Source organism: Python bivittatus, unplaced genomic scaffold, assembly GCF_059951505.1.
Source record: "Python bivittatus isolate LINGU-HERP-01145 unplaced genomic scaffold, Pbiv_v1 ctg000700_np1212, whole genome shotgun sequence".
Classification (NCBI taxonomy): Eukaryota; Metazoa; Chordata; class Lepidosauria; order Squamata; family Pythonidae; genus Python; species Python bivittatus.
The window spans coordinates 95,893,328-95,916,350 of record NW_028277098.1 but is presented as its reverse complement, the minus strand read 5'-3'; the positions used below and the strand labels follow the sequence as shown (position 1 = coordinate 95,916,350).

Below are 23,023 nucleotides of genomic sequence, written 5' to 3'. Positions count from 1 at the left end.
GGGCACCAAGTTGGGGAGGTTGACCTAGACATTGCGAAAATTAACATTGTTCTTTATTTTCAATCTCCTGTAGCTGGCAATATTTGGAGTTAAAACCAAACACAATGTAATTCCAACAAAGACATTACCACTCAATGTTAGAACAAAAATGCATTCCCCTTTTTCCACATGTTATCTGTAGCTAAAGACTATCACCTTGTTCATACAAGAAGAATTTAGATTCTTGAAAGCAAATTATCAGAACTGGTAAGAACAAATCCATACAAAATCTACCATGATTATTTCCATGCCGACAAGTATTTGCTTTATTTCATTAATTTTTGCTAGGACAAAAATACATTCTCTTAAAAATCCCTCTCCCCCTCTCTCTAAAGAGAAGATGCTTGGCTGAGAAGAGATATATAGTGGGAGGCACTCAGCCAGATTGGTATAGAGGTTAAGGCACCAGGCTAGAAACCAGGAGACCATGAGTTCTAGTCCTGCCTTAGGCACAAAGCCAGCTGGGTGACTTTGGGCCAGTCCCTCTCTCTCAGTCCTAGGAAGAAGGCCATAGCAAACCACTTCCAAAATCTTGCCAGGAAAACTGCAGGGACTTGTAGGCAGTCACCAGGAGTCAACGCTGACTCGAAGGCAGCACACAAAATAATAATAATAAATGTAGCACTGTAAATAAATGAGCAGAGTCATTACTACTATTTTTGGCAACATACCTGAGTTCTCACCTTAGATTACGAGCTATCTAGTAAAAATGTCAGCAACTTCTAAAGACTGAAAGACAAACTAATATGTAAATGAACTGGCTAGTAGTTAAATTATTTCTGCCATTTAGGCAAGATCAGTCGAGAAGGAAGAAGAGAAATAAACAAAGTCATTGGTAATTTGTCTCAAGTTAATAGCTAATGAATTATTTTGTGATGCTTACAGTGTTTAAAATAGCAAAGAGGAGAATAAAAGTTAGTACATTTTAATAAACTATTGCAAGGAAGTACAAGGAAAAAATATTAAATGTGTATTTAATATTAATTGTGTGTGTGATACTGAGGTATGGCTATCTAGCAAGGACATGGAAGGACAGTCCGTCACCAACTTAAAATAATCTTTTCAACTTTGGACAGGATGTATTGAAATTTTAGCCAACACAGAAATTCTACTGAGCTATAATCTTAATACATCTAGAGCAGCCTTTCTACCCTGGAAGAACCCTTGAAATAATGTTCAGGAACTCAGGGACTCCCTGCATAAAAATTGTAAAAATAAGAAAACTTCACTATACAATTCACTTCTGACCTACGTACGGATTCCATGTTTTACAACAGTGTTTCTCAATCTCAGCAACTTTAAGACGGGTGCACTTCAACTCTCAGAATTCCCCAGCCAGAATTCCCCACCAATTCTGGGTGTTGATGTCCACTCATCTTACAGTTGCTAAGGTTAACACTGTTTTACAACATTTACGACAACTGCAAAGCAGCAGGTTGGCAGCTGAGTCTCAAGTTAATAGCCAATGAATAAGAATGAATAAGCTCATAAGAATGCCCACCACTGTAAGCACTAGCATTGTGTGGTGTGTGAAGTTCAAAAAAACGATGTATCTTTCTTCCAATCACAATCTCTTATGGAACCCCTAGTGACTTCACATGGAACCGCAATTGAGAAAGGCTGATCTACAGAGTATAAAGTTAGGATTAGCTGTTCTGTACCACGTTTTAGAACTCATCAACAACACACTGAATGACTTGTGTTATGAAATACGCAGTTTTCATATTCTTCTCCATTTGGTATAAGAGGTTCAGAGCATTCAAGGACATATGGTTGAGTGTATATAATCAGTTGGTACTGTGTGTTTTTCTGTCTATTAGGTCTTATCAGTGCACCCATGTGAACAAAAGTACATTCCAAAATACAACCAGCAGTCTTCTAAGACTCAATGATGCGGGCAAAGATTTTAAAGAAATAAATAACACTCTCTTTCAGGGAAGCCTGTTTCCAACCTTTTCATGAGACGGGTACTTGGATATCATTCTTACAATGTCCCTATGTCCTACTCAGTTCTGATCCACTATCAAATATGAATATTGCCCAACTTTATTACAAACATTATATAGATCTCCTGATATAATCTATGCACAAAACCAGTGGGTATCTTGGTTTAAAGAATTTCTGATGCAACACAGGAAATATGTTAGCACATACAATATGAAAATTTAACATGGACATGACCAGCTCCATGCCATAGAAATATCACAACTAATGTTCATAAGATGTACTGTATGAGCACACACATTTTTGCTCTATAATATGTTGAAACAAGAAAATTAGTTTCCTCTTCAAACTGTTTATTTTTCAATAGTGAATGGTATCCATTTTTCCCAACTTGAAGTCCTCCAGATTTGTTGAATTATACCATGCTATATAAATCAGACTGAGGCAAATTCCTGGTTATTTTAAGTAGAGACTATTAAATGTGTGTCACACATTTTACAAGTGTTTGTAAAAGTACTGTTTACAAGTACAACAACTTGATGTTAAAAAGCAAAGCACGCTATAATACCCAGAACAAAACACTGCTAAAAATAGCTGACTAGAAGATTTTGGTCAAATGTCTCTTGAAGACTCAGTTGGTACCTGGTTTTATCTGTGAGACAGGATGAGCGAGAACAGACTCATCTTCTGCTGAAACAGAACATAAACAAATCTCCCTAGTGCAAGCTAATTACATTATGCTAAGTCCAATGTGCTTTCCTCACCGCTATCTGATCAATACAATAATTTTTGTGAGAAGAAAAGGGTTAGAGTTTCTGTAACTGAAGCATCAGCTTTGAAAAGAGAGGTTACAGGTGGTGATACCCTGTTTTACTATTATTCCCTTTGGTAAAGGGTGATGTCACTCATTAATTTGTGCTACTGCATCAGAACATTCCTGGAACTGTAATTATCTAATGATAATCAGATCCCAAGGTATCACAGCACCTAATTTGGGTATTATAATAATACAGGTAGTCCCTGGGTTAAGAAAGCCTAGTTTAAAGATGACCCACAATTAAGAACGGAGCCTACTGTACAAAATTTGAATTAAATACACCATGGTTCGAGTTCATTACACAATACTACTTATATAGTATTATACAATAATACTGCTCTGGCTTATATACAAATCTGACTTAAGGACAGACCTTGGGAATGGAACTCGTTCGTAAACTGGGGACTACCTGTAATTGCATTCACGGGAGCCTATATAGGGGTTGAAGAACTACTTCCAGCATACGTGTGGAATACATGGGAGGCCCTTGAAAATGTTGCCATTATGCTATACACAATGTGTGTACACCATTCAAACAAAACATTACAATATTTAAAAGTTTAAGAATTATAAAAATAACTTATGCTTTTGGGGGTATGGAAACACTAACTGGTCTGTAGCACAAACATCTCTACAACATATTCTATATTGCAGACTTGGAATTACATACCAGGAAAAGATCTGAAGGACTGTTGAGACTTTTACTAAGCTTGAGAAAGCCCCAAGTCATGGGCAGCCTAAAGGCATACAGCCATGTTTTCAGGAATTCTTTTAATAAAAGAACTGAAAGGGTATTCACATCAGTCCTCTGTAGGTCCTGCTGAACCTTGAAAATTAAATAAGGGATATCACTCCATTAGCCATCTAATTAATTATCATTATTTATATAATACCTATACCAGGGATATGGGCAAATTTTCAATGTCCAGAGGCCAAGGGACACAATGAGTAGGGCACTAAGCAAACTGGACAAGACTGGGATTTTCCAGATATATAGCAGGAAGTTTTTAGAATTGTGTTAAGCCCATACTAGGGCTTACAATACATCACTTCAGTATTTCTCTCCCCAAAACTGTAAGAAACTAAACCACCAATTTCCAGCAGCATGGCTGGAAGGGGCCTCAAAGGCTTCAAAAAGGAGTCATATATTGTTCTTCATGTCAGATATCTAGCTCAGGTGTGGTGACCTTAAAACATAACTATTTTTAAAAAAAAATTCACTTCGTTAGCCTCTTTTTTAAACAACACAAACTTGAGTTACCCAAAACTTCCATACAGCCAACAATACTAATTTTTCAATTAATTATAACAAAGATAAATTTCAAAAGGTTAATTTTTTAGACCTAACTATCCATGTTCTGGATGTTTCTATTCGTAAAGTTAATTACAGAGTTTAACAAGGAAGAAACCAGACTAGAGTGCACAAATAAACAAAAAGCAGCATTCCAAAAAAACCCAACTAATTTCCTCTCAATCACATATGTCCCTTGTACATACAAAACAGACATAATGATGTCCCATGATTGGATAACCCATTTTTGCATCTTGTTTCTTTTCATTTTAAAAGCTTATGACTTTTTGTCATATTAAGGAGCTGAGTCAAAGGAATACAGTACTACTATTCTCTGTTCACAAATCTCAAACTTCAAACAACAAGAGAAGGCCTAAGAAAAAGTTTGCAGAAAAGAGAGAAAACCTTGAAAGCCCTAACCATAAACAAAAAATGTACGATTAAGATTTGGTTTTGTTTTCATGGTTACAGAGGGACGGAGTGGCAACAGAGAAGAAATAATACTATTTCTTGAGAGATTTATCATCCATAGCAAGAACAGTAGTACCTTAAACTCCTTAAACAACAAGTTCGTTACAACATAATCCACTCAGAATGAACTGAATGTCCTTCAGTGCCTTATAACAATGGTGTCTTTAGTACTAAAAACAACATGAGAAATGGTGACTTACTAGCAAGCTTGTTTTTAGAAGTCTTCTTCTTCTTCCACATCCTGCAAAGTAACCCCAGCCCTCATTGACAAGCTCCACCTCCAAGAAATCCAGGAAGGCAAACAAGCCTGAGTCACAGTATAAAAGGAATGAGACTGCCCTTTTAAACAAAGTAACTTATATTTAAATGCCATGTAAGAATCAATAGACAAGGTGACTACATCATTTTTAAAAAATCATAAATCTTTAGAACAAGGTAACTGAGAAGGAAGCTACACGGTACTAGGGGAAGAAAGATTAATTCCTCTACAGCAGTGTTGTCCAAACTTGGCCACTTTAAGATGAGTGGACTTCAACTCCCAGAATTCCCCAGCCAGCCACTGCTCTACAGGCTATGTATGTTACAGCTTGTATCCAAGTTATATGAGGAAATTATAAATATATGTACTGTAACAATAAACCGTGGATGATAATGTTAGTCATAAATCAGACAAGGTAGTCTATGCTCTCCTGACATTAAAGAAAGCAAGAGACACCCAAGAATAGATTACAAAAGATTTATAACATAATATCTATAACATTAAAAATCAAACAACCAAAAGTCATACCCCAAGTATGGTCTTTACCTTAAACAACACCAAAATCCAAAGGCTTTTTCAGCTTGTCAAAATCCTTCTTGAAACTTGACACTCACAGTTGAACATACTTCAGACAAGAAATATATATCTTACCCACACACAATACACTAATAACAATAACTTGCAATTACATAAACTTTTAGCAACTTTTGATCCACAGCAAAATAAACAAACAAATAAATAAATTTCTTGCAAATTAATGTGCTCAATAGACTCTAACTCACCAAGCTCTTTATCAACACAACCCCAGAAAATCCTGGCCAGTACTTTGAGCTTATCATTAGTTTCCATATTGTATACACAGACATGTTTTTCACAAGCACTTGAGAAGATGAGCCCATCTAGTCTAGCACGCAGTGGTCAGACAGGAACATTCAGAAAACTCACAAGCATGGGTAGAAGGCTGATGACTTTCTTCCATCTTTTCACTCCAGTACTTGATATTTAAGAATCATGCTATGATTCTGGAGATGCAGGTATTTAAACTAACAGCATTCATGCATTTCTCAGGTTGACCTTCAAAACTATCTCAATTGCTGGCCATTTCCACATCTAATGGTTCTGAATTCCAGAATTTAACTATGTCTTCTACGATACCTTTATATATATAAATGATACAATTTTATTACTAAATAATAACCCAGAACAAAATACAGAATTCAGCAATGGAGAGAGAAATGCCACGTTTTTTGCATCTAGGCAGACAGACCATTTGGGGAGAGAAGAAATGATCAGTTTATGTTGGGTTCTCACAGCAGTTACTATAAAGTGAGGCCCATGAAAAAGCAAAGGAAAACTGTTGAAATGATTAAATAGAGCAGAGCAAGAAAAACAAGGAGTATTTCAAAGAAGCACTGCTACTGCTGGAACTGTGTCTCCACCAATTATCACAAAAACTGTGCATAATATATATTTTTACTTTAGGGCATAAGGTTTATGATGTACAAGAAAAAACACTATCAAAGCTGCAAATAGAAAATAAAACAACTATCTTGCTCTCACAAGAGATAGATTTTCAACCTGAATGTCAATTGTCCATCAAAGATTCCTGAGCAAAAGGTCTAACCTCTTAGCAAAGCAGAGCTCACAGTTTGAGATCAACAATCTAGGGGGAAAAAAAACTCCACCTAGAAACTCAAGCACAGGAATTGTTCCCTAAGCAAGCAACTCAAGTTGCCTCCCCGCCTGCGTTTACACCGCCCAGCAGGTTATTAGAGATGCAATGCACCAAGGAAGGATTATTTCATAAGTGTGTCAAAGTTAAAATATGTTGTTTTGAAAGTAGTCTTGACACTTCATCACAAGGAGTTTCCACAAAGAAACGGATGGGTCCGTGCCCTACGGGAGATTATAATGCTAACAGAGAATCAAGACGTGGATTTTCTGACAAATTGTAGTTTCTTCCAGAGTCAAGAACACACAAGAAGGTTGAACACTCAGAGACCTGACTGAATTTGAAAGACTTATAACAACATTCAGAATGCACGTTAGGACTTACTTTTACTGCTTTTGAAATACAATTCAGAAACCAACCACATCGAAGACGGCATGATTAAGTGGATGCAGAATTTAAACAGGACAAATGATATGCAACAATGGGAATACTACTGGAAGATAAATATCAAATTTCTTCTGAATATTACACTCACAGAAATTTAGTACAAGGTGTTTCTTGTTGGCAAATTACACCACTGCTGATTGACAAAATAGATAATTCATATTCAAAAATGGTTGGAAATGCAACAATTAGGTTGAATCGTTTTTTTCACGCTTAGTGGCAATGTCACATAGCTCAACAATTCTGAAAAATAATTCATCAAAGCATAAAACAAATTTTAAATATCAACTTTTCTTTCTTGCCAGCTGTTATCCTCTTAAGCATTTATTCCTATATTCCTACAAAGTTAAGTACAAAGTATACAGAGTTTTTATGCAATGATAGTTGCTAGGAAACTTTAGGCTTAATTCATTCTTAGAAAGTGGAGGATTAAGTTATGAGAGTATGCATTAATGTCAATAATAACTTTGGTGGCAGTACCAATGGTAGTTTATTACAGCCATTGACCAGCTCAAAAACAAAAGAAGAAAAAGAAAACAAATTGTGAGACAGCAAATAATAACCACACAAAAACCCAATAATTATAATACTGGTCAAAGTATGGCGTAATTTATAAATAATAAAACAAGACTTAGTTGCATTTAAAAACAACCTGGCAACCATTTATAGATTAAAACTCTGCACACAAACTTGTTTTAACAGAATGCTTTAAAATATTAGATTTTGCCATTTCTGTGACAAATGTTTGCCTGATGCATTATAATAAGGACAGACTTTCTCAGATTATATAGAAATTTGTACTAATTTTATTCTGAATGGTTTATTCTGAATGGTTACTTTTATCACTTTGGCTGCCTTTGTTAAACACTAAATATTTATTTGATTTTAATAATAATTTTAAAGGGCTAAATTGATATGAGATCTCCTTTATGTGCAATACTAATCTAAGGTTACTTCAAACATTATTTAATTTTATACAGCTTGTAAATCTCTTTCCTATTTTTTTTGCTCTTTTAATCTTTTTTTGTTCTTTCTTGATTGTATTTCAAATATCTGTTTAAAAAAAAAAGGAAGACCTCCTAAACTATAAAGTAGTGTTAGAGACAAATTCATTTAATTGCATTTGTGTATCCCATATACTCAACCCTGATTGCTCATTGGAAGGATTGATAATGAAGCTCAAGCTCAGATACTTTGGTCACCTAATGCGAAGAGAGGACTCTTTGGGAAAGACCCTGATGCTGGGAAAGATTGAAGGCAAAAGGAGACGAGGACGGCAGAGGATAAGATGGTTAGATAGCATCACTGAAGCAATGAGCATGAAACTGAGCAAACTCATGGAGGCAGTGAAGGACAGGAAGGCCTGGCGCGATATGGTTCATGGGGTCACGAAGAATCGGACACAACTTAATGACTGAACAACAACAATCCCATATACTCAAAAGAATTCTAGATCATCTATCTAGATCTTTTTTCTTTTATGGAAAAAAAATGATAAAATTAAAGGCCAGGAAGACCTTTACCCAACTTAATCTAGTGTACCAATTGCAGCCTTAATTAGAACAGAAGACACTGAAGATGGTGGGTCACCCTTTTGTCATCTCCCATACAGACTACCATATTTTGCTTTCCATGGAGCTACCCATGAAGACTACCCAGAAGCTTCAACTGGTACATATGCTTACTGGACAGTTTCATACTGTCATGTAACACCTTTGCTGTGGGGGCTACATTGGCTACTAATATGCTTCTAAATGCAATTCATGGTGCTGGTTACCACCTATAAAGCTCTATATTTCTCAGGGACTGAAGATGTCAGAGACCACCTGTCCAATATAACTTCTGGATTAAAGGTCCTAGCTTGCATGGAATAGCATGGCATACTAGGGTAAATCTGGGCTTTAGCTGAGTTTTTGGCATGAGTGATCTGATCATTATGGTGGAAGACCAAGAGAATAACTGAAGGATAGCAGGGCAGACCATTATTTGATAGTCTCCAGAGCTAATATTGGGGGGAAATGGGCATAGAAAAAAGATAGGAAGTAAAAGAAACTAGAGTAAAAGTGGAAAGAGGAAGTAATCTAGGTGCTGGCTAGAAACCAGGAGACTGTGAGTTCCAGGCCTCCCTTAGGCATGAAAACCAGGCTGGGTGACTTTGGGCCAGACCCTCTCTCTCAGCCCAATCCACCTCACTGGGTTCTTGTTATGGGGAAAGTATGAGGCAGGAGTATTAGATATGTTTGCTGCCTTGAGCTATATATAAAAAAGGCATCATCATCATCATCATCATCATTGACATCATCATTATCTCAGGCAAAAAAGTGTTTGAAGATAGATGATACTGGCATTTATATGGGGCCGTTAATACCTAGAATTCTTTTTTATGCATATGCCTTGTTATTAGCAGAACTATTCTTAGAGAGCATGGATAGAAAGCAAAATAGCACACCTGTTTTGCAGGCACCAATTCCCAATGCTTCAGGAAATATTTATATAAAATGTAATTATCTGCAATTAGGAGAGAATCCTCCACTCTGGTATATTTCCAAGATGATCAATCTCAGATTTTTTCTTGTTGCTAAACTTTTGGCATTCCTGGCATTCCCTACTAGTTTTGAAAACCACCACTTGTTTTTCTAGTTTTTCTTTTCACCTCTACCACGATGCTCTAAGCCTGCTTATCCCAGACCAAAATATGCCTTTTGCCTTTCCCCCTGAAGGTGGTTAACCATCGTAGCTATTTAACTACCATTAGAATCTAGTGTTCTATATGGTAAAAAGGAAAGGCCCTTCTGGTTATGCCTTTGTGCAATATGTAAGAGGCCAATCGAGCCAATTAATTCCTCATGTTTGCATTCTGCTCTTCTAAAATAATATGGCAAGACTCTTGATGACCATCAAATATGCTGGGCTCTGGGTGTTACTAGGTATACATGACCATGTGTGTGAGAGTGCTAGTTTTTCTCTCTTGGTTTTTAATGGATCTTTTTTGGTCTATTTTTGTCAGCACAGGAGCACTCACTCTGTTATTAGAGCATATTAGAAAGCAACAGGACAGTCAATCTTCATCACCTCAGATACAAGACATCTCAACTCACACACACGCACATATATTTAGCAAATGCGCTGAATATAATTAACTGTATTACAATTGTAACTCTTTTATTTTATAGAATAATAATTTTATCTGCATAGAAAACTAGTAATGTTTGAAGCAGCCTGGGAGGGTCAAGATTAGGAAATTAACATTAACATATATTGTTGTTAGCTGCCCAGAGTCACTGGTCTGAGATGGGCAGCTATATAAATTGAATGAATGAATGAATGAATGAATGAATGAATGAATGAATGAATGAATGAATGAATGAATGAATGAGGCTAGAGTTAGGGTACTAAGTTAAGGTACTTAAGAGTGAGTACCATAAGGTTCGGAGATGTTGCCTGTATCTCCTATTTGCCAAATTCAAAACAAAAAGGGAGGGAGGGAGGGAGGGAGGAAAGCAATTTCCCAAGCAAAAATAACTACCCAACAATGAGAGAAACAGGGGAATAAGCAGACCTCTCTGTGCTTGTACCCATTCCCCTGAAAAACTCTGGAGTCCTTCACAAGCAGGAAGGGGAACAATAAGAAGAGTAAGAGAAAGGACAGCAGGGAGCTAGGACCTCCAAGGGCTCTGCTTCCACTACAGGCTGCTGCTACGGCAGTGGTCGACTCAGGGGCAGGAGGCAGTGGTGGTGAGACTGTGGTGGTGGTGCTCCTCCACTAAGGATCCTGTTGGGGCCTTATGCGAACAGAGGGTTTTGTTGACAGAAAACGTTTGAAGGCACAAGGAATGTGGAAGGGGGGAACCCAGCAGGTTCTATGGGCCCCAAGACAGCTGCCTCCCCAACATCACTATATGTATGCCACAGGACAGAGACACAGCATCCTGGTTTCCTACAAATTTAGACGTTACATTGTGCTGACTTACCTGTGACAGCATCATAGAATTCCTCTTCACTATTCATTCTTTTAGATAGTGTTTTTCCCCTTCCAGTATCTCATTAATGCATAGTTGTTTTTGATGTGATTTAGCTTTTCATAAAAGCAAAATAGTTCCAGATGACCTGTATAGAGAGGAAGGAAAAATAAGAATACTATTCTTTATTTATCTGGGTTATCTCAAACACCCAGCCCCTGTGTTATAAATTAGCATATATAAAACATCTAAATTACATTGGGCAAATTCATAAAACAAATTAAGTAAGTACAGCATATAGACTGCTTTAATTTACAAGAAGCTTTGTCAGGTTTTATTCAAACCGGCCTTCTCAAACTAAGGAACCTAAAAGAAAACTTCAGCACAAAATTGAGGAATTAAAACTTAGCAAATTCTGTTCTATCACCTGAATCATGGATAGAGATATGGGTTTCTAGATCACTGTTCTGGGAATTTAATAAAGTTAAAAATAAGAAAGTGATATATTGATAGATAAAATATAGCAAGGATATTTTAAAATTAACCTTGAGTACAATCAGGTTGTAAACAAATGGAACTTGTGATCATAATGTTATTTTAGATGCCAAATCTTACTTTTTTATTATATTGGTGAAGATGAGATATTTCTTCTGTAATTATTCTATTTACAGAATAATAGAGTAAATCAACCACAGCACAGGCAGTAATAGGATCCCAGTGCTCTGCAAACTCCACTGCTTGCCAGTTGGCTTCTGGGTGCAATTCAAGGAGCGAGTCACCACCTCTAAAGTTCTAAATATATATTATATGTTATGGGGCTAACATATATCTATTAATGCAAGCCATCTCAATTGGAAGAATTACAGAACTACAAAATTTTGAAAAGTCAGGTGCAGCTACTTGAAACATGAAAGATGACCAACCCATTCATTTGTAGTATCAACTACAAATCTTTAATGTGATCATCATTACCCATCTACTTTTAATTTCCCCATAGACTCATTACTTGCAATCTCCCCACCTCTATCCTTATCCATCTCTATCCATGCCCTATAAAAAGTTTCAACAGAGGTCCATGTTTCTACCGCCCACACAAGCATATCCATATTTTTTAAAGAAGGCCATGGAGACTAAAGCCAAATGCAGAATCCTTTCCCAACAGTAGTTCATTATGCAATCAAAGGCTTCACCTGAAAGATAGTAGCCTAAAGTGCACACATACACCCCAAAAAGGGATGAACAAAGGCTCAGAGTATATGTCAGAAGGATAGGCCAGAAGAACATTTACTGGGGACAGCAAGGAATTTTCAGACATCTTGTCAGCTCTTTGAGGCCAGGTCAGGAAACAGATTTCACAAGAACTACCAGAACTCTACTATATTGATGTAGGGTATAATAACAGAATCTTGAAAGCCTGACAGAGATTCTCTCTCCTTCTTTTATACAAAAAAGAATCAGGTGGGCCAATCTTGAGTTTCTTTTCCACTCATTCCTCCCTTCCTAGCCTAAAATGGTATATCTCATTACTGTTGAATACCTTCTTCAAGGCCATTTCCATGCTCCTCTACACATCTGGAGGACAGAATACCCCAGTTCCACTTGCAGCAGGATGCCAATTGGGCATATTATAATATGGTAACCAAGACCTTATCTGTCTTATCTGGAATAAGTTTGATTTTATAAATCCTGAAGAAGTAGACAGTGGTTTCTATGAGATTAGCCCTGCTACCTGCAGTTTGTATCCCTGCCTTTCCTGGTTGATGAAAGCCTCCAGAGAGGTGATGAAATGAAAATCATCCAACAACAAGCTGTCAAGTATTATCATTCTCCAGATGATACTCAGTTTTACCTCTTGACCCTGGGCTGAACAGGTGATGTCACTGAGGTACTATCCTACTATGCTAGTGCCTGGAGACTGTTAGGATCAGGATGAGGGAGTAACAGGCTCAATTGTAGCAAGAGAAAGTAGCCTTGGTTTGGGAACCATTCAATTGTATCATTGATTCTGAATGGGGCCACACTCTTCTGTATGGGTTCATAATTTGGGAATCCTCCTTGACTCAGCTCCTGCTTGATGAGCCAGTGGTAGCTGTGGCCAAGAGGGCCTTCACACAGTTCCAACTTGTGCAACAGTTATAAATCCTCCTGGAACAGGAGGCTTTCTTCACAGTCACTCATGTCTTAGTCACCTTTCACTTGGATTACTCAACACATTCTACAAGGGCTGCCCTTGAAAAACATTCAGAAGTCATGACTCAATCAGTTATGGACACATCTCAAATCACCCATATAAGACCACTGCTTAACGGGGTAAACTGGATGTTCATTAGCTTCCGGGTGCAATTCAAGATGCTGGTTGTCACCTTAAAGTCTTATATGCATTTAAAATTCATTGGATGGTGATCTGTGCTTGGGACTCAACTTTATAAAATAGATTTAATGAGCACCTAGTTCACTATATTAGAGTGTTTTGTAACTTGATATAGTCTTCCACATATTAACCTTTTATGTTCCCCTACTCCCATCTAATATTAATCCCATAATAGCAAATTTGAATCAAGTGAATCTGCATAAAGGGAAGGAAACCTGTATCTACTTAACATTAATATCTACAGCATCCACACTATACTGAACAAGAAATATAAATGAAATAACATTAGTTGGGCAAGACTAGTTCATGACAAATCCATGCTAACTTCTAGTAACCACTAAATTGTTTTCCTGATACTTGAAGCCAATTGCTTTGTTATTTGCTGTAGAATATGGCACCAATATTGAACTGATCGGTCTGTACTTCCCTGGATCCTTTCTCCTCACCCAGTCTTTTTGAACATTTGCTCTCTATCCAATTATTTGAAATTTTAGCCATTCATCAAAATTTCTGAAAAGAGAGTTCAAAAAGGTTTAGCTAGATCAGCCAGTTCCTTCAGTGCCCTAGGGTGCAATTAATTTGTTCTTGGAATCATACAAAATGCAGAGGTATTCCCTGACCATGTTTTTATCAGTCACAACGTTCAGTCCTGCCTCTTCATCCTGCCTATGGAACTGAGAGGTTTGAGATGGAGAAAACCTCAGACTAAGAAGTTTATGATAGAGCCAAAGTAGGAGAGTCTTATGTTAGCATTTTAATGTCTTTCTTAGCAGATTCTTTATTAGTTGATTCTTTTCTCTTTCCTTTTATATTTGAAGAACACCTGTTTGCTGTTCTCAGCTTCAGCTCATTTTAATGTTTAGCCTTTTTGATGCTACATCTACAGTTTTGATCTATTGATGTCTCTCTTCCCAACTATGTGTGTCCTTTTTTGCCTTCATATTTTCACTAAGCTTTTCATGTACTCCCCCCCCCATCCCGGAATTGTTTGCTTTTAGTATCACTTTTTTTAAAAATAAGGTACTTCCATATACCTAGGGCTCCTTACTCATTAGCTTCTCCTGCCACAGAATCCTATTTATCAATCAGTTTATTAAAATCAGTTTTCTTGAAGTTCAAAATTTGCATTTGACTATACTCCCTTTTAATGTCTCTTAATATATTAAGAATTCCAGCATTACATGGTGACATTTCCCTGATGTTTCTACTAATTCCACTTCATCAACTAAGTTCTTCCTATTGATTTGTATTAAGTCAAGGACAGCTGATTCTCTTCCAGGCACTTCGGTCATATTCACTTTCAGAAAAATTCAGTATACTGACTTTTATCTGAAACAAAAGAATTTTGCAAAGCACGATACCACAAAATCTAATCTCATGCATTTTTGTTTGAGTAAACTACCACACAGTGTTATCCCCTATATATAACTGTTCAGCTCTTCAGAACTTTTTAAAGTCTTGTTTCATCCTGACCTGGTTTATTGTGATTTGTGAAAGCAGTTAAAAGTTGCTGTAAATATCAGGTTTATATGTACCTCACTCTTCCTTTTAAGCAGTAAACAGAAGCTAAGAAGTGTCTGTGTTGGATTAACTATCATGTATGGGTGACAGCCTGATTAACTAGCATGACTGGTTAATATCAATTGCAATTAATTTAAAATAAGCCATTTAAAAACATGGTTTCTTAATTTATTGAATTTATATTAAGCACAGTTCCAGAGTTAGGCAATGATTAACAAAAAGGAGAAACTCCTGAACAATTCTTGACCATTCAGAATGCTTAGTGTGGTGTGTGAATAATGCCACTGACTTTGCCTGGACATGCAAATGATCATCAAGCAGAGACAAGCAATCAAAATCTTTTGCTCCATTTTTTAATGAAAGTATAGCACTGGCTTAATTACAGCTTATTGCCACAACTGATTTCTATGACCTATGAAAACCTATTTCAGTAAACCACAGTTAACACTAATTACAATTTACATCTTGGACATAAAGCTCAGCAGTGATAAATTAATAAGACTAAAAGAACTAAAGGTGAGTGGATCCAAAGACTGATAAACCTGAGGCTCATTCATTCAACATTAAATCTGTTTTGCTATACAGTATGTGCAAATCAGGCCACTGAAAAGTAGCCATTTAAGATACTAGTTTAGACAAGGCTTCTTAACCAAAATCACATCTATGTTAGAATTTAAAATAAAACAATACCTCTCATGCTGCAATATAATAAAAAATGCCTTTAACTGATCTGCAGATATTACATTATTTCACTGGTCTAGGGTTTTTTTTAACCACTTCTGCATCTGAAAGCTATGGAGATAAAAGCACCCAACTGCTACTTGTCATGCAGTTCACATCACTTACATCTTCCTTACTGCCAATTGTTCTCACTCCATGCATTACAGGTATTCTACATAAAAACGTAAAAGCTTGCTGGATCAGCTAAAAGGCCATCTAATCTATCTTCTGGTTATCATGCAGTTCCCAATTAGGTGCACCCCCAAAGATTTCGTGGATGCCTTCGCATGAACACAATATCTCTCCTACATTAAGAGCACCTGGCGTTTACATACATTTGCTTTTGATTCAGCCCAATTTTCTATCAATATGCCTAGTCCCCATTACAACTTCTAAATCAGCATTCATCACCAAAGTTTATCGTGAATTCAAAAGTTAAGACCATTTTAGAAGAATCACCTATTATAATAGTATGCTCTTTCCTCACTTACAAATTGCAGAGTAATTCAACGAATTATTCTTACTTATAAACTTTTGCTCCTAATTGCAAGAAATTTTGCTTTCCTGTTGGGAAACTTTTTCAAAGCAAAAACCAAATTCTGTTTCAGGAAAAGATCTTACAGGCCATATTCCAAGAGCAAGTAGAAACAAAAATATGAATATTTTTATTTTTAATTTGAAGCATACTTTAAATTAATAGAGCAATTTAATGCATCCATTTTGAAATAAGTACCAATGGATTCAAATGTGATGTAAATGTACAAAGGCTGGTTGCATGTATTGCATCATAAGCTGTGTTGCCAGATACAATACCCACATTCAGCAAAATATTTCAATAAATCACCCTGCTCAACAATGTACTTTTAGCTCTTACCCAACATGTCATAATCAAAGTCAAACCTTCAACCCCTACAACTTGTAAGCCAAGCCAGGTATAAAACTGGGAATTCTAATTCACATTTTAAGGCATGTATAATCCAACTACTTATCTACTATATTGAAATAATTTTATTTTTTATGTTTACATTTGACCAAGTACAATTTGCAGCAGCTGTGGAGTACCAAAGAGCTCCAAAAGACAGTAGAAAATGAAGCCTCCAAAAATACAGGCATGATGGAAAGATGAACATGCTGAAACACTTTGAAAGGAAATAACATTTAAATTTTTCCAAACTGGTTTCAGTGTCACACAAACTAAGTGGTAATTTATGTAGAAAAAAGACAAGAGGTCTTTACTCACTTGCACCCAACCATGGAACAAGCATACCATGGCAACATCTTTTTTTCTGCTGTGTCTCTATAATGCTGCCTTCATTTTATCACCAGCCATTACTGTAATGAGACAGGCTTAAGCTGTGTTTATCTGTGCCTATCTTTTCCCTGTTAAATCACAACGTCCAGTGACAGCTGCAAGGTGTATAAAATCTGTTACGCTTTTCATGTATCATTCTAATCCATTATGTTACAGGCAAATTTGATGGAAGAGTACTTATGGCTGGCCTCCAGCTCATGGATATGGCTTCTGAAAGTCACAACTTGAGGGAGCTTCTCATCTTTTCTGAGACTACTAGTCTCCCCTGGGATCTGGGGTGGCCTATGACAGACATATTCTGACTGAATATTCAGGGTCAAACGGAGGGACATGGAATTGGTATTCAAATCTCAGTACATTATTATGGGATGGATCAGCATGCATAGGTAGGTCTCCTATATGTCCAGTAAGGCTAGACGTATTTCTTCTGTAGGCACTCTTTGATAGATCTCAGAGTATCCGTCTGAAATCTGCTGTATTTGATGTGGCGACTTATGGATTCATGTCCATAATGCTAATGAAGAATATGGAATAGGGGCCCAAGAAATTTCTCACCTTGTGGGACTTAGTTAATCATCTATATATTTCATTTATGGCTTTCAGAATCAGATGATATTTGGTCACTATACAAGATCACAGAGATGGGGTGAAGTAATCTGGGGGCAAGGTGCAGCTGGTGAATCTGATCATGTGACAGTGCAAGATTAGCTTTAGGACAGATACATCTGATATCATATGATGCTGGGCAAATTTCATTAGACTTCTGCCTACAGAGAAACTGACAGTTATTGTTGTTTGCATCCCCCCTTTTGCTGTTGGGGGAAGGTTTCTCTCTAGACTGCAGTTTAGGCTGGTGTAACTTGTTTTGTGGTCTGTGTCCCCATCCCAGGATGATCTGTATCCTGTTTGTTCAAGGGTCTGCTCTGAATATAATACAATCAAAAAGAATGGGGGTATACTGTAATCTAAAGTTTGGCTGCCCTTCCCTTCATTTTTGTTGTTGTTGGTTAGGATGGACTTTTTTTGCTGACTTCGGTCTTAGTCTAGGCCTCTCTAAAGAACTTGCCCTCCTGAACAATCCTGATGTTAAGATTTGTATGGAGAGTGTTCCAGTTCTTCAGTCAAAGTTGACTCCTAGTAGTTACATTGGCTGCCATGCCTCTGGGTTAGTACTAGTCATTATTCAGAATAGCATTTACTATGAAAGTTTTAGCCCTGGATAATTTGTTCATGTCCAGCCTGAGCTCCTTATGCTCTTGAGGGATGGGATGAGATGAGTTCTCTCCTTGGCCTGTATGATAAAAACCCTGGCAAAGAATAAGGTAGCTAGAGTGAATGAGGTAGCCATCTTTCATCATTATTTTTTATGTTTTACAGATCTTATTGTAATTTGTTTCATTGTTGGAGCCACCCAGAGGCACTGAAAGCCAGGCGGCATACAAGGGCTAGGCCTGTAGCCTTATGTACACTGCACTACAGCAGCTCCATCCTCTTGTCCTCTGAATGTTTGGGTATGTCTTCCAAGTGTTTATTTACTGTGGATCCTGAAACCAGCTCTGCCATAGGAGCACCCTCTGGGAGGAGGTTAAGCAGAAGTAGGAGAGTCTGAGGAAAAGTGTAGAGTTTGGGAATTAGGAACAGCCACCCACTGTCTCCCATGGAGATTCCCATTCTGCCTTAAGGAAGTTATTGCACACCTGATGGAAGGAGAGGAACAGGACAAGGCTTCTAGTCACAAGAAACATTTCTGCAGCCCGAGATTCTAGGTTTTTGAAAAGTCTGGTGGGTTTAGAGACTGGGGGTTGGTCTTCCTTGTCCAAGAACAACTCCACCTCCTCCATATTTGATTGGTCCTACGCAGAGGTGCCTGTGTGATAAAGGATGAGGATAAGGTACCCCTTCTTCCTTTGTATGCCTGCCTCAACCTCTGCTGTAAAGGTTTAAAGAGGAGGCTTCTAATAAGGTAGTGGAGGAGGGAGGAATGAGGAGCAACATTTCCCTTCTTTTCTCCTCTAATCTGGTTTGGGAGCACCAACATGGTATTTCCCACTTTTTCTTTGTCCTCCCTAGGGTGAATGGTCACAGGTGTATGCCAGATCTGAAGAAGTATGGCCTAATTCAGCATCAGATTCTTTCCTAGGGGATTCTGGGGAATGGAAGGCTGGGGGAAAGGGGGAAGGTTATTTGAAAGACCCCCTTTTCCCAGCTTCATTTGCCTGACCCATCAGATCGGGGAGGCAGGGTATGTTACGGGTTCCCTCTATTAAGGAAGTCCATCTAGTGGGACCAAGAAGAACGGCCTTCTCTGTGGTGGCTCCCTCCCTGTGGAACATCATCCCTGGAGAGATAAGATTTACCCCCACCTTGAAGGCCCTGAAGACATGGTTGTGCCAGTGGGCCTGGGGATCCCAGGTCAACCAAGAGCCCATCAAATGGCCAGTGTAAATGTACTGTTGTCGCCAGGGGGATGGGGGGGGTGGAGTGAGTTTTGTATTGGGATTCTTATTCTTGTAAGCCACCCGGAGTCACCGTGAGTTAGTTTAGCGGCCATATAAATTGTTTAAATAAATAAATAAAAATAATAAATAAATTATCTGGTAAAGCCAGTTTGGGAGATCAAAGCCTGCTGTTCCTTGGTGAAGCCATGGGGCAATCAGGCACCAGAGCCACTGGTTTCTATCACCTTTAAAGCCTGAGCTGTCCAGTACCCCAGAGTAGCAGCAATGGACCCTCCAGCTACTGTGAGGGTTGTATAGCTTGTGGCCTGAGTTCCCTGGGGAAAGCATGACAGGGAAACAAAAGGGCATGTATGTGGTGCCTGGCTTCACCTTAGCTGTAGAGAGATTTGCTGACCTATCTACAGATGGGAACTACTATTTGTGAGCTTGCTGGCCATGTCAGACGATTTGCTAAGCTTGGAGAAGATGAAGTTCAAATAAGAAAAGGAGAGAAATATAAAAGGAAGAGCAGAGATCTGCCAAGACTGTTGGAGTCCCTGGCAGAACCAACAGACACACATGCTCTCTTGACCAAGGCAGGATCCAAATGGGGAAAGAAAGCATGTCCTCCTACAGGAAGCTGCATCAGAACCTTTTTTAGACCTGCCTCCAGAAAAAGTGGAAGCGAGGGACTCCCTTGTAGAATGCTCTGTGTCTGCTGTAGAAAAAAACAGTAGAATGACAGGACAAACCACCAGACATTTCTCCCTAAACAAAGCATGGAAGAATCTGAAAGTCAGCATTTACTGCATATATAAAGAAAGGAAAGAGAAAATCTAGGCAAAAAAAGTTTTTCCCACCAGCTCAAAATGCGCGAAGAAAGAAAACAACAAAACTGAAGAACTTAACTGATCTTATTGCCTATTATATGCTGATTGCATAAAATCAGTAGAGCACCATTTAGTGAATCAGAACAAAGGCCATAGAGCCAGCATAGGGATTAGTAATAAGGGCAGCAAGTTTGGCACGGTTTTCTGCCAATTCAAAGCCCAAGAAGATATGATGGAAGTAAGCAGTATGTCCATCAGGGAAAGTACCACAAGATAAATTGGAAGGCCTAGCAGCCTGAAGATTCCCATATCTGTCTTAGACAATCTTCAGCATAGAAATATGAGCATCTTCCCTTTCTAAAGACAAGGAACATCCCTCCATGCTATCCATATTATGTTTTTTATTTCCATAACACAAGAAAAAAATCTTGAAGTTATAGATCTTTCTATAGCATTATACTTTTTTAAAAGTATGTTGCAAATCCAAATACTCAGCTAGGAAAGAAACAATTCTTTTTATAGGAAAGAAAAAAAAAATGATTCCAACGTAGTGCTATAGTGGTGGCTTCCCAAGAAGAAAATATTTTTGTCCTCCCTTTTCTTTACAATTCTGTTTCACTACTTCTACAAATGGTTTCACAGTCACTTGCTGCGCTGTTTTCAAATCCTCAATTATTCAGAGGCATAGGTGAAAAAAACTTGCCAGTGCGATCAAAGTAGTCTAATGCCTTGCTACAATTGACAGCTATGGGGAAAAGGCATGCGATCTCACCAGGGAACTAGCTAATTTGCAGAATCCTTGCTGTTAGGTGAAATATTATGAGTAGCAAATATTATGCAAGGAATTAGAGGGTATACTACCCTTGCTTATTATCCAAGCAAAGAGTTCTCACAGGAAAAAAAAAGTGTTTCTGTTGTTATGGCATACTTTTCTAAAGACTAAGGAATGGGATGAACCCAACCTCAACATGTGGATCATTCCTTCCCCAAACATAAGAGCACAGTTGCGTCAGGACAGCAGCTCATGAAACCCAGCATTCTGTGTCACCTTATGACCAGCCAAATTACACAAACATTGATGAGGAGGAGAGAAGAGCCCTCCTCAACTGTTGCTCCTCAGCAGTTGGTAATCAACTCACACCATCTTTGGAACAGACAGAAATCAAGGCTATAAACACCGATGGCTATGTCCTCCATGGTTCCTTTCAAAACCGTCTAACCTGACAGCCATCAGCACGTCTGACAGCAAATTCTCCAGGCAAGTCAAACTCAATCTCAACCAAAATAATAGCAAATAAGGGCACCATATTTACAGGAAAGGCTGTCATTTTCCTCAACCCAGAATGAACTACCCCATTCTCAAGGTAGCTTTATGCCAGTAAGACATTCTCTTCCTGGAGCTGAGGAGGGTGTGTGTCCTTCTGCTAAAGAAAAGAACACAGCTTGTGAATCCAAGCACAACCACTGAAGTGTCAGATTGGAGGACAATCAGAATCTGTTCACTACTCATTCTGGTGAGCAAACTTACTACTAAGACGAATGGCTGCAGATTCATGAAAAACTGTTCCAATCCAGGAAGCAGCATTTAAGCCTATACTGGGGCACCTCATCCATCTATTTTCAAAGATCACCAGTTAGGTTCCCTTCATCTAAGATTTAAAAAAAAAACGAGTAAAAATTGAACAGAAGAGCTATTCCTGTAGCAGGAAGGAAAGGCCCAAAGATGAAGTCCTGCTCCCTCCTTGCCTCTTTGTCGTGTTAGGCACTCACAGCAGCAGGGTGAAAGATAAAATAAAATAACCTTAACAGGCTAAACCGCAACCGGCAGCAATCAGCGTTATCAGCCCCTTGTCGGCCAACCTGCTAAATCCAGTCCTAGAAACAGGCGAGAAAGCTAGAAAGAAAGTTGGGAACTCGACGGGCCTCCTCAGCTCCAAGCCAGAGAGAGCTGGCCACCCACAACGGCCGCCCTCGGGCCGGAGACCCCAAAACGAAGACGGGCCCGGGACCTTCCGGGAGCCTTTCCCAAAAGCCTACTTAGGGAAGGAACCGCCTGACTCCCGGAAAACCCGCGCAGAGGCCGAGCCGCCCAGCCCGGAGGGCTCTTTTCCCCGGCAAGAGATCCTCAGACCAGCGTGGCAGCGCCCGGAGGAGAAGGAACCCCTGAGGAGGAGGAGGAGGAGGGGCAGGCAGATCACCGCGGGGTCTTCCCTCCTCCTGCCTCGACCTTCCCAAACGAGGGGGACTACAACTCCCATCATCCCCATCACCAAGGGAGGATCCTTTCTCTTCAGGAAACCCTCAGCCCGGCCCGGCGCCGCCTCCCCAACCCCGGGAGAGGGATCGGGCGGCATCCCCATCCTCCTCAGGCGGCGCGGCCTGCCTGCCTCCTTTCTCCTCTCCCTCAGCCAGGCTGGTGGGGCCGTATCGCTCCCGCGATCAGGCGGCCGGGCTCGAGATGGGGAGCCCCCCGGAGGGCTCGCGAGGGCCGGACACGGCTTACAGCCCCGCCGGCGGTGGGTTACCTGTCGCCCGGCGCGTCCCCGTCCTGCGGTGCGGGCGTGCGCACGCGCACACGCTCTCCCGCCGCAAGCCCCAGGAGAGACCCGTTGACACTCCCCGAGGCGGAAGTGCGACCCTCCGCCGCCTTCCCACCCCCTCCTCTCAGCGCTCCCCGCTTGACAGACACCCAGCAGCGTCCAATCGTCAGCAGCGAAGCGCCGTGACGTTCGAAGGACCACCCCGCTCCCCCGGGCGCGCCGTCTCGCTCTCCTCCCGCAAGCGGGCCAATGGGCCGCGAGGAAAGGGAAAGGGCGGGGACTATGCTAATCAGAAGCCTGGGGCGCTCCAGTTCCTCCCGAGCTTTCGCTCATTCTCGCCGGCCGCGACGCCAGGGAGGCGGCTCGGCCAATGGCGTTCCTCGAACGGGGCGAGG

The 23,023-nt window shown here is 39.5% G+C and overlaps 1 protein-coding gene across 2 annotated transcripts in view; it reads right to left on the bottom strand.

The window, feature by feature from the left end:
• Positions 1–22,758, bottom strand: part of OSBPL2 (oxysterol binding protein like 2) — a 62,183-nt gene extending 39,425 nt beyond the window's left edge. The window contains exons 1-2 of one of the 2 annotated variants that reach the window (XM_088128495.1): positions 22,614–22,758; positions 10,909–11,044 (exon numbers count right to left, since the gene is read on the bottom strand). In XM_088128495.1, coding sequence (XP_087984621.1) covers positions 10,909–10,945 — 37 coding nt within the window. In that variant the 5' untranslated portion in view covers positions 10,946–11,044; positions 22,614–22,758. Of the gene's footprint in view, positions 1–10,908; positions 11,045–11,511; positions 11,586–22,613 lie in introns of those variants that run through there. The other variant, XM_088128496.1, reaches the window with a different exon arrangement.
• Positions 22,759–23,023: the final 265 nt, after the last annotated feature.